Raw genomic sequence first — 12,918 nt, 5'->3', positions numbered from 1 at the left:
TCTCTTCTTTTCCTGCTCCTGATGACCTTAAAACGTGCTGTCCATCTTCTCTTAGTTTGTGACGGGCCTCGGCCGACCCACCATCAGGTAAATCCCACAGACCTAATGTCTCTTTTCCTCTCAGACACTTCTTAAGAGGCTTCTGGATTTGCTTATGTGTGGTGGATAAAGATCTGGACCGATGGACTGAAGTTTTTTTGGTCTGAGGGATAATAGGCATATGATAAATGACTAACTATTCTAAATTGCAAAAGAAAGTTGTTACTAGAGCTATCGTTTACAGACTCACGCTGACCATTGTGTGAGAGTTGATCTTTTTTTGAAATGCCATGGCATCATGTTTCCCTTTCAGAATTTTTTAGTCGGAAATGCAACACCAGTGCAACTGCAAAGACAGTTTTGAGCACATTGGCACACAATTTTAAATCTATAAAAAAAAATATGCTGATGTATCTATGATGGTAAATGTGTCATGAGCCTCTTTCACACATACAACCTTTACTGGTAAATAACCGTTAAGAGATCATGTGTGAACACTAGGACCTTTTCAAAAAAGCCAGTAAAATTTAGTTCTGTCCAATTTCCTGGTATGAGAAGTTGTAACATCACCAGGTAAATTACCGGTAGCCTAATGTGCCCTCTGTGAATCCAGAACGAAATTACTAGTATGAGCACGTTCAAGTTCAGGACGCACTGCCATAGACAATCTTACTCTGAACCAGTCATAACCATTCTGCAGATGACGCATTTACTCTGCGCTGTTTAGTTTGATTTGAAGTTGTCTAATACGATGTCTCTTGGCGATAAGCAGCTGCTCTGAATCTGAACGTTTGACACTTAAATGAAATTGATAAAACAAAAACACTTTACAATTACAACACTGGGACATGCAGCCACTTAGAGGTCATTTTCGGTTAATGGTGTCACGGAATTTACCAGTATTTTGAAGCCGGTGTGTGAATGATGCTTTACGGAACATCATTGCCTGTGTGAACGGCACATTTACTAGTAAAGACGCCTCCGGTAATTTTACGGCAATTTACTGGTAATACTTTGTGAAAGGGGGCTTTGGACAGTTCAGTCCACCCATTAAATTCACCTAGGATTCCCAAAGCATTTTAGTGCCTGATTCAAAATTCAGCAAAAATATCTCCAACTTATGTCATCCGAACTCACGGTTTTTATGCCTGTTAATGGTCTTTTCAGTTATTACATATAATATTCAATAAGTAACTGTTGCGACTTCAGATTTTCACAACACAAAAGAATTCGCAAAAAATAATCGAGATCACAAAATTATCGTAATATCCATAGAAATTGTTTAAAAGAAAAGTGTCAGTCAAATTCATCTTTGCCTTTGCTTACTTTGTGTTCTCTTTTTTTTTAGCCAATTATAATTTGATATTTTTGTATTCTTGATATTAACACACACATTATTTTTAAGATGCCTAGAATTCAATTGTGTTGTTTTGCCACAAGTTTACTACAAATACTCCGCTACAGTAATAGCTCAACCTGTAAGGTGCATTTTAGAAAATTACACTCTTCAGCTCTACGAACCATTATGACTAGAGATGTATTCCTAGTCACACATTCGTGTATCAGCTTGACTGCGTAACGAGCTCCTCGTCCTTGAGAACCAGACATTAGAAGTGTGTCCTCTGACTCATCCGTTTCTTGTCTTTTCTGAAGGAGCGTCTAATTGATGATGTTTTGCGTTCATGTTATCTGATGAGCAGATGTGCAATCATAAAGACTGACAGTGATTGCTAATGCTTGTCAAGGATGTTAGCGCACTTTTTATTAGATGAAATACTTCAATGTGTCACATTCCTGAGCAGAATCATTATTGTAAGTGTTTAGAAGACTTGGGCTTTTGTCAGTCGTAACCGAAAGCATACAGAAGTCATTAGGATCATTAGAATGTAAGTTGCTTTGGGCAGCATTACACTTGTCCGTACACGCATTCGTGAGTGTGTTCCAGATATTCCAGCCGCTGTGCTTTTGGTGTTTCATTACAAGGGAAACTTGTTTGTCATTTGTTGCTAATGATTTGTTTATGCGCTTTGCGTGTAGCTACAAGCCAATGCGAGAGCGTCCACAAGCAACTGACCTCTAAGGAAAGTTGTGTGACTTTCTGCCCCAACCTGTCACACATTTATCTCTTTCCACTGGCTGTGCCAAATTTAAGTGCGCCAGAATTAAAATCACAGGAAACAACCAATCACACACAAACTGACATGACGAAGTGGCAGATTATGGATTTGCAGTGCGATACTGAGGACTAGCATTTAGGAAAGATCAAGATTAATGCTGTCCCTCAATTACTTTCCCCCTTCGAAGTTTCAGTGTTTAACAGATGTGCTAGCCCATGTGCAACGGGCTTAGCTTGAAATGTAGCACAGCTGTATTATGTTTCATTATCCTCGATACAGCACAAGAAACTGTTACTGGATGGATGAGATTATGATTGGCTGCTATAATGATTCTGTCACATTATCGTTGTTTGTCGAATTTTCAAGTGACTAATTTCAATAGGAATCTACACAATCAATTTTCCCATGCAAATTTTGCAACAAGGTTCAGAATCAGAAAATGACTTCTGTGTGGGATATGTTTCATGTATTCGCTATATTATTGACTATATATAATGCTCCTTTTTGCCTGCACTTTTAATCGTTTTTTTTTTTTTTAGAGGGGGAAAAAGCAAAAGCATAACAGTACTCTACATAGAACTGAGAAGGGATCACCTTATAGGACAGCGCTTGATTTGTGTAATGTGCAGCAATGAAAGAAGCTTTGACATCTGTGCTCATGTTAAAAGAGCTGAGTTAAGGTTTCATTTCTCCCTTGTGGCTGCGGCAAGTCCCAGCTCGGTTCCACTGCAGACCGGCTAAAACTGATGGCTACAGGCCATTAGAAAACAAACAGAAATAGGAGAGAGTGAAAAGGGAGTGTCTCTCTCTCTCTCTCTCTCACACACACTCACATGCACACACACACACGCATTTCAACACAGAGCAGAGGCTAGAATAGCTGGCTTGTGTTGAATGTTGGTCAGACTGTCAGAGAACGAGAACTGAAGAACATTTAGATCAGAGTCTCCATGGTGCAGGATGAAAGATTCTGGCAATTGTCATATATTTGTGTACAACATAGATAATTAGGAATGCTTCCTTAATGTTTCAGCAAATCAGCATATTTAGAATGATTTTTGAAGGAACTTGTCACTTTGAACCCTGAAGTAATGGCTGCTGAAAATTCAGCTTAGGCATCACAGGAATAATAACTTTTTACAATATATTCAACAAGAAAACAGTTATGTTTAAATTGCAATAATATTTCACAATATTACTGTTTTACTTTTTTCTGATTTATTATGAGTGTTGGAAACAGTTCTGCTGTCTAATATATTTGAAGAATAAAAGGTTAAAAAGAACTGCATTTATAAAAAACAAATGTATAATAATATATATTCTAATAATATATTTTCTTTACTATCACTTTTTATCAATTTAACACATCTTTGCTGAATAAAAGTAATTGATTTTATAAAAAAAAATAATAATAATAATTACTGACCCCAAATTACTGACCAGTAGTTTATATTGTTATTACAAAATATTTATATTTAAAAACATAGCTGCTGCTTCTTCTTTTTTTTTTTATTCATCAAGTATCCTTAAAAGTATCACATGTTCTAAAAAAATATTAAGCAGCAGAACTGTTTCCAACTTTAATAATGAATCATCATATTAGAGTGATTTCTAAAGGATCATGTGATAATGATCCTAAAAATTCAGCTTTGCATCACAGAAATAAATGATAATTTAAAGTATAATAAATGTAAAAACAATTATTTTAAATTGTAATAATATATCACACAATATTACTTTTTTTTCTGTATTTTTCTGTAAATATCTCCATTTGTTCCATTCACGTTCCATGTTCCCTTATCCCCCCGCCCCTCTCTTATTCTCTCTCATGCTCTCTAATGCTCTTTTCTAATCCTTTCATAGATCCACAATCTTTCATGCCATCTTTCTCTCTCTTTCTGCCATTCAGATACTTGCACTCATTCTTATCTCTGTCCCTTACAAACACACAGACACCAAGTCTCTGCTTCCGTCCCTCCTGGCATTTCCACGTACACACACACAAACAAACACACACTTGTATGGCATTGTGACAGTAGTTTAGTACAAAGTGGTCTTTGCCCCAGGCTGCGGTCGATCCCCTGTTGGCCTGTATGAGTCACATTGAGAGGAAGTCAACCATTACACACACACAAGCACTGTTTATTCTCCTGTGGTGGTCTTCTGTTTCTTTTCTATCTTGTTTCCTTTGTCAGGTCTCTCTTTTCACCTTTGACCCAAAGGTGGCTTAAGGTCTATAAACTGTTATTTATGACAATGTAAAAATGATTTTTTTTTAAATAAATCATTAAATTTTTAATCTGCAATTTAGTTTTGTCAAGTTTTCACTTTTTTTTTCCCCCAGTGATTTATAGTTTGTTTTATTTATGTTTTATTATTTGCTGCCATAGTGAGTTAAAGGGGTCATATGATTTTTTATTTATTTTTTCCTTTATCTTTGGAGTGTTACAAGCTCTTGGTGCATAAAGAAGATCTGTAAAGTTACGAAGACTAAAGATTCAAACCCAAAGAGATGTTCTTTATAAAAGTTAAGTCAACCCACGCCTACCTAAAATGGCTCGTTCGAACACGCCCCCACATATCTACATCACGATGTGGGAAGATTTGCATAACACAGCCAAAATGTTCATGCAAAGAAAGGTGTTACTTTTATTCTCACTGTTGCCACTGGCGCCATGTTGTGGAGACGTTTTGAAAGCGAAACTACTTTGTTTGGTCTTCCAAAAGAGGACACAACTAGAAATCAGTGGTTGTTATATTTACAACACTGTTCCAGAACAGTTCAAACCATGTATGCAGCACATTTAATGGAGGACTGTTTCCTGATCCTGGGATAGTAGACTACAATGCCGGCTGTTCTGACTCACAGTCTGTAAGTATGTTTACATATTTAAAGGATTTGCCACTGACAATTCAAACGCAAGTTTTGAGCAGTGCAGAGTAGCGCTAGTTGTTTGTAGTTTCTCCGATCGTAAATGCAGACATGGTATTATTTTTACACAGCGTGATACTCAACGCAACACATAAAAAGAAAGTATAATTCAGCGGATCTCAATTCCCGTCCTCTCGCCCCCCAGCTCTGCATATTTTGTATGTTTCTCTTATCACTTCAGACATTTGTTCTGTTTGAATGCAAGTGCCCTGCGAAGTGGATAGTCTGCCACAATTAGAAGCGAATGTTGTGTTCCATTCAAAGTGCATTGAAGTGTGCAAGACATAAATTTAAATCATATTTATTTACAGAGGTATATGGTGTCACACTTGCCCGTGTATAAAGTTGCGAAGCGCAAATCCATGAATGAATGTTCCGATTGAAGTAAGCTTCAACAGATTTCCCCTGCTCAGGGAGTAGGGAGCAATGAACACTGTGTAGGGACCATGTCAGTCGCAACAGAGTACATGCATGGAGCTCACTTCTAACAAGCTGATTATCTGAATCAGGTGTGTTAACAGAGAGGCATGAAAAATACGCAGAGCTAGGGGCGCGTGCGAGGACTAATTATGTTCTCACTGGATGCAACAAATGTGTTTCATTGTGGAGTCTTTTGAGATGATTGTAATATGTTATCACTTTTTATGAGCATTTGTTCAACCATACTCTTTCTTTACTTTGCTTCTCAGCTAATATTTTGCTGAATCTGTTGTTTCCCTTTGTCCTGATGCAAACAGAGCGTACTGTCCTCAAATGCAATAGATTTATTTAGAGAGCTGTTCTTTTGAGCAATTTATTTTAGTGTCAGAGCTTCTTTTCAGCCTCTAGTGTGAGTTGCCCCAACATGCCACCAACTCACACATAGTGTATACATTTACAACAAAGCATGCCAGTCCCTTAACCACATTATTTCATAGGGTATATAGTAGGGGTTTTTGGCACTTGCCGATAGTAAAACCGATACTTGGATTTTCCCTGCAAAATTGTGTGTACAAAAAACAAAAAAAATATGAATCATGTTAGCTGGTCTCATTTAGCAAATAGTTTTATCCTTCAGTTATTTTTACCCTTTATTATTCCTTTATTATTTCCGGTTACAAACAGCAATCAAGATCATTCAACAAAAGTGCACATGTTCTCTCTCTCTCACTCTCTTCCTTACTGTCAAGTAACTTTAGTATCATCAACATAGTTTTACTTGCTTGTGACATATCCGACCGAACTACAAACTTTTACAGTGATGTGTGTGAGAAAGGGATATTTGCTCATTTGCACATCTGTGTTCCCGTTTACTCAATCCACTCAGCGAGCTTTGCTTATCAGCTCATGCACATAAGCTATACAGGCATGAATATATAGAAAGTTAATGTTATAATAATTACATACATGTACATGTAACTCTATTCTGCTCTCTGTTGTTCTGTTGTCTGCGTATAAATACAGGTGTGCAGTATCGGCCCGATACCGATAATAGTGTCAGTATTGGGCCGATACTGTCATAAATGACAAGTGCTCTACAAAAGCACAGTGAAACTCAGTAGCATGTTTATTGCAGGACGGACACACTGAGTTCAGACAGTTACGCATAATCTCCGCTCTGTTCTCAGGCACTAGCGGATCAGTTCTGTGGTGTTAAATCACTTTTCTGTCACCCATCAAGAGGCGTCTGCTACATTTATTGTTCTTGTCTTTACACACACTCGTGGCTTTGGGAAATCTCCGTGACTTGTTAAATGACATGCTTGGATTATTCTGAGCCATGTTGTTAGATGTTTTTGGGTGTACCTGAGCCATGTTATTAGGTTGGATTTTAGGGAGAAATAAATAACCTTCTGCCTTGGAAATGGTGGCAAATTATGTTTAAAATGTTTAAATACCGTATGTTCTATATCCTTTAACTACAATGGCTGTTGTTTTTATCCCTTGAAATCATTATAAGGGATTGAAAATGTGCCTTATTTGAAGAATTAACCACACAGACAGCCATTCAGACTTTATTTTTTCTATGAGAAAATGTTAATATTGTGTATGAATATCTAGTGTGTGTAGAATCAGAGAGAGAGAAGAGGGGTCACCTCTCGGTCCAGTGCTACCCGGCTGACTGGGTTTGCTGAGGTAATATTTGCTGTGTGGATGGAGAGAGAGAGAGAGAGAAATAGAGGGAAAGCGGGGGAGGAAGTGATGGGGGAGGGGACAGCGACTCTAGCAGGCATGCAGTATTCTCCTGATGAATAAACCCTTGTGCCAAAGCTGTGCCACCATCCCGTTACAGCGGAGAATGAGAATACTGCTCATTTCTCCAGGCTGCTGTACATGTGTCTGTATTTATGTTTGTTCCATTGTCTGTTTTGGACGAGCAGAATTGATATAATTCCTTTCTGATCACTGCAGTTCTAGGGTTGGGTGTTGCGCATGCTGCCCAATTTTAGTGACTGCGCAGACAGTCCGTGTGCAACAGCGCAGGCGCGAGATGAATGTTGAAACAGAGCGAGTCAAGTAGGTGAGACTGTGCATGTGTCAAGCTCATCTATCTGCGGCTAAGCACTTTGAAAGCTGTGCAAATGCGGCTGTGCGCAAGATGAAAAGGAACGCCGAAAGTGAAGTATCCCCGGGCCTAACGCGGAGCAGAAGTCAGAGGATTAAAACATTATATTGAATTATCATTAGGCTATTTGAATTTTATCGTGATATACTTATAATCCAACACCCAAAATCCTCCCCACATGTTCTAATCAAATTACATTTTAATTATTTTGTTATGTATTTTTTTGTTGTTTTTATATGCTTTGTTTAATATTTATATTAAATTATGTTTATATCTATTAATAAAGCTTTTACTGTTTAAATTGTGTTCATTACACTTTTGAATGTCATTTGTATTGTGATCGGGAACAGTTATGTTAATTGTGAAAGGGAGGTGAGAATCATGATGCCATCTGTCAACTTTCGGCCCAAACCTGTGCTGTTCTAGTGTCTGAATATTAGATTGTCAATTAAATGCAAATTCAAATGTCTCATGATTTGTATACACTGCCTGACAGATACATGTATCAATTTGTGTAATAAGTCAACACTGATTTGTTTCTCTCATTTATTTGACTTCCTCCTCAGTTCCTCCACAGGACTCAGATGCAGCCAGCACGACCTAACCTTCCTACCAACAGCCCCTCCATTCGGCCAGGCTCACAGACAGCTACGGTTTATCCCCCCAACCAGGCCATCATGATGACAATGACGCCCATGCACTTTCCTACCCAGACACACCAGTACTACATTCCCCAGGTATTTAGTCAGTGGACCTGTTATTGTGACCAAGAATCACCAAAAATGGACACAATATTTTCAGGGTTCCCACAGTGATGGAAAAAACTATCCAGAAAATATCATGAAGTTTTTAATTTCATCAAATGTTTTTAATGCAATTTGCCATTATATCTGATTTATTATTTAATTCATTTATAAATAAAACCTGAATGGGATATTTACATTTTTTTTTTTGTATGGTATTGTTTTATTTTTCTTTGTATAGCAGAAATGTTAATAATTTTATGTTTGTTAAATGTATAAAATTAATATACTATGTTATAGTAAATATGTTAAAATATTTATATACAACATATTTAAGGAATTTGTGTATTAACATAAAATAAATGAGATGTATTTATATTAAATGTATATACAAACATAAATAACTATTTAAGTATTTTTCTTTAAATAAAATTCAGATGCAGGGCTTAACAAAACGTATTCTTAAATTAGTTTTATTAAATTAGTTTTATTAAATGAAATTTAGATGGAATAATTAACAAATAATTAGCTGACTTTGCATTGCAGAATTTAATGCAATCGAAGCTCAATGATTATGAAATATAATGTTTTTGTGCAATAATACACAAACACTACTGTGCAAAAGCCTTCAGATTGCCACAGTTCTAATGGATTTACTCTGCCTCAGTTTTTTCTGTTTCTTCATGTCATTCCAGATGGACTCAATGATTTTGGGATCAGATCTTTGTGTGGAGCACTGGCTGTTGTCAGACTCCTTATGCATATACAATTTTTGCTGCATTATAACAATTAATAGCAAAAGCAATGTTTGGAAATGTACACTGATATTTCCTACTGACACGCTACAGTAAAAGATAATAAATGTCTTCAAACCATTTTTTGTTGGTGAAAATACTAATGGCCTGGGAATTTGGTACAGTTAATGTATAAATATCTATTTAAATGAAATTCTCCTTTCTTCTCAGTATCGTCATAGTGCACCTTACGTTGGACCCCCGCAGCAATATGCCATCCAGCCGCCAGGGTCCGGAACCTTCTATCCAGGACCTGGCCCTGGGGAATACGCTGCTCCTTATGGCAAGTACAGACCTCTCTGTAGTGCACAGCTCAGTGTGAGCATGCTTGCATCACACTCAGCTGGTTCATATTAGCTCCAGGTTGTTTCAGTGTGTGTCTGATTAACTGAGAAATGACCCCATTTCCAGAAAGCGATTCACTCTGAGACTGTTTAGATTTCATGTGAAAACAGCTCACATAGTGATGTGACTCAATGATTTCCTGCCTTTCCTCTATTTTCCAACAACAGCTGCCGGGCCGCCATATTACGCCGGCCAGCCAGTGTACCCTCCCTCTCCACCCATCATAGTGCCTGCACCACTGCCACCTCCACCAGCCAAGCGTGAAAAGAAACCAGTGAGTACCTGAAACACACTGCCACATTTTTAGAAATGCCAAAGGATCCACTTAGTTCTCAATTCATTTTAGACTGATAAGGCTTGGATGTAATCCCAACAGCCCTGTCTGGCAGACCCAGATTAAATGCAAAAATGCTGTTAACCCCAAGTATTAGTTTTACCTTGGTACTGGCCTTAGCTTTTTGTGCAATTATGTTATGCTAGTCTATTACATTTCCTAAATTAAGATGAAGAATAAGTATTGAATTTATCCAGGAATTAAGTCAGTTTGTGACATGTGCAACTCCTGACATATTTGTATGCAATGTGTTGGTTTTGTTGCATGCTGGGAGGTTTGCATAGCTGAGGTGTTTTATCCCACGCCAAAGTGAGAATTAAGCCAGTTAGAAATCACACAGCTTCATGTAAAAAATATATATTTTAAAATAAATCATGGAAAGTAACTCTTTACTGTTGGGTTAGGGTCTAGAAGAATGGAAAAAATCTGAATCCAGTAAAATGTGTCAAATTTACAGAAAGGTCTGATGCCTTTTTGAAAGATTGTATATGTTTCATTAGCCAATTAAAGACGTCAGCTTGTATCTAAGCATTTTCAAAGACTGATTTTGAATTCATCACATACAGTAAATTGAACTCTCAGGATACAAATGTTAGTGAAATATTTCAGTTTTCAGGACCAAAAAATTAATGAATTAATGTGCTGTTGAAAATTCTCCTGTAATTGAAGTTACATAATCATATAAATATTAACAGATTTAATTAAAGCAATGTTGTATAGTGCTGAATTATTATTATTATTATTTTATTTAAATAATTTTTCAAGTAAACGGTTGGTAGTAAAATCCGTACAATGAAACAAATTACAAGCATTAATTGAAATCATTGTAAGGGATTGAAAATGTGCCTTGAAGAATTATCAACATTTTTATGTGTATTTCACCTTAGAACTACACTACCATTGAAAAGTTTGGTTTTAGTAAGGTGTTTTAATTAGTTCTGTCAATCAATTAAAATAAAATGAATCGGATTGGATAAATGGATTAATCACACTTTTTTCCTGAAATTTATCATGATTAATACCACCTTACATTAACGTTTTTAAATATTCTTTTATATTGCAGTTATTTCACATTCAATCTTAAAATTAAAGTAGAAACAAGATAGAGAGTATCAAAGAGATACTTTAATGCTCATTGAATGTAATGTGTATGTTCCCTTGGAACTGGAATCATGGAGGAATATCATGTGAAGTCCACTTCACAGGGCACTTATGTTCAAATAAGACAACGCTTGAATGCTGCTGCCTGAACAAGACCTCCTTACTGAAGTGAAATGTCTCGCAAATGTGGCAGCGAACTTCACCAAATTCACCAATTTACTGCCTTTAACTCCTGGCCCCTGGGGGCTATCGATGTGGGGGAGCTCTCATTCTAAACCTTACTTCAAGATGTACACGAGACGTACACTTGATTTTGGCCTTCGAGAGGATTCCTCGAGCTGAAGGGATCACCCCAAATTTGGTGCGTATCCACCATGCCGTTACAGAGATATGGCTGTTCAGAGTTTCAGTGGTATTCCATACATTTAAGCTTTAAAGCATTTCATCCAGGTCGCCAGTAGCAAACAATGGATCATGCTCTGCTTGAAAAACTACATAATTACATAATTTACAAGCATTTTATCTGCGTTTTATGTTCTGTTAAAATGTTTTCATATTGCCAGCATATTCAGTGATACCGATATATTTGACAGGCTCATATCGGCCGATAAAATCGGCAAAGCTGCTCCAGGACAGTTTTGAAAACCACTGCATTTCAGAGACATGTTCTTAAACGTGACTCAAATATTTCAAATACTTACATGCAGGCATAGTTTTAAGGCAGCTTTTGGTTACTTCATGACTTAACTGACGACATAACTATGATATTGCATACTCGTAGTTTCTTTTATATTTTAATAATAGTTTATATTAAGAAAATTTGAACAGAAATATTTTGTGACCGTATAAGTGTCTTTTTTTGTTCAGTTTAATGTGCCCTTGCCTTATAAAGGTATTCATTTCTTTAAAAAAAAACAGATCTTACTGACCCCAAACTTTTGAACACTGGTGAAATATAGTAATATAAATACAGAATATTCTAAAAGGGGAATGTATTCAGCAATCAGTGACTCTAAATACAGTTGGTACTGAAGTTCTGGTACTTCTGACAGCCCTGTAGGCTAGGGAACTGCGACTGACCCGGCTGCTTTAGTGAGTTATTTGTTGTTTTGTGCCATTGTCCTCCCAGATTCGGATCCGAGACCCCAACCAGGGTGGAAAGGATATCACAGAGGAAATCATGTTTGGAAGCCGTAATCCTGCGTCTCCTGCCGGGCACCCAGCCTCCACCTTAACCCCACCTTCAGGACAGACCTCCTCAACACCAACCCCACCCACACCCACAGGACAACTGTCCTCTGCACCCACCCCTCCACAGGCAAGAAATACACATTGTTCTGTGTCTCCAGAAACAGGCATCACTACAAAAAGGAGCAGGTGTAGCACTGCTTTAACCTTTCACTACTTCTGTCCATTGAGTCCTTGGCTCAGCTGTTTTAAGCTTACCTGTCCAATACTGGTTTCCAGAAATGTGTAGTTACTCTCTCTCTCTCTCTCTCTCTCTCTCTCTCTCTCTCTCTCTCTGGTACACCGCGTGTGCATGGATTAGTTCCAGCTCACATACTCTTCCCCCAATATAATCCCTATAAACACATTGAGAGCATTAAGGCGGTCACACACCGGACGAGAAGCGCCGCACCGCGTCTAATACAGTTCATACAACATGATGTGCATGGGCGCCGCAGACAGATGCCGAAAGGCACCGCCAGTGTGTGTACACTCATAGAAGCAATGTGTTCGAATTTTAAAGACATGACGTGATGCTGTGCTTCTCATCTGGTGTGTGACCACCTTTAGGCTGTTGGCTGCACCATTATATGTATATTTTTGTCTATGGACAATCCAAAAAAATATATATATATAATGTATTGATAGTGTCAACAAGCAGCTAAATGTCACTCCCTCTCGATCATAGCCAGCACTATGACTCAAAGTAATGCGGCAGTCACAGATGATGTCAAATGCTGA

At 37.6% G+C, this 12,918-nt stretch overlaps 1 protein-coding gene across 1 annotated transcript in view; it reads left to right on the top strand.

The window, feature by feature from the left end:
- Window positions 1-55: 55 nt before the first annotated feature.
- LOC113096503 (eukaryotic translation initiation factor 4 gamma 3-like) overlaps window positions 56-12,918 on the top strand; it is a gene marked incomplete at its 5' end in the record, with an annotated part of 33,823 nt that continues 20,960 nt past the window's right edge. Inside the window, 5 exons of the mRNA XM_026261905.1 lie at window positions 56-87; window positions 8,200-8,370; window positions 9,342-9,453; window positions 9,683-9,789; window positions 12,080-12,268. Of these exons, the coding sequence (XP_026117690.1) occupies window positions 56-87; window positions 8,200-8,370; window positions 9,342-9,453; window positions 9,683-9,789; window positions 12,080-12,268 (611 nt within the window). The remainder of the gene's footprint in view (window positions 88-8,199; window positions 8,371-9,341; window positions 9,454-9,682; window positions 9,790-12,079; window positions 12,269-12,918) is intronic.

Source organism: Carassius auratus, unplaced genomic scaffold, assembly GCF_003368295.1.
Source record: "Carassius auratus strain Wakin unplaced genomic scaffold, ASM336829v1 scaf_tig00215957, whole genome shotgun sequence".
Lineage (NCBI taxonomy): Eukaryota > Metazoa > Chordata > Actinopteri > Cypriniformes > Cyprinidae > Carassius > Carassius auratus.
Note: the sequence above shows the minus strand (reverse complement) of the source record. Positions and strands in the feature narration are given on the sequence as shown.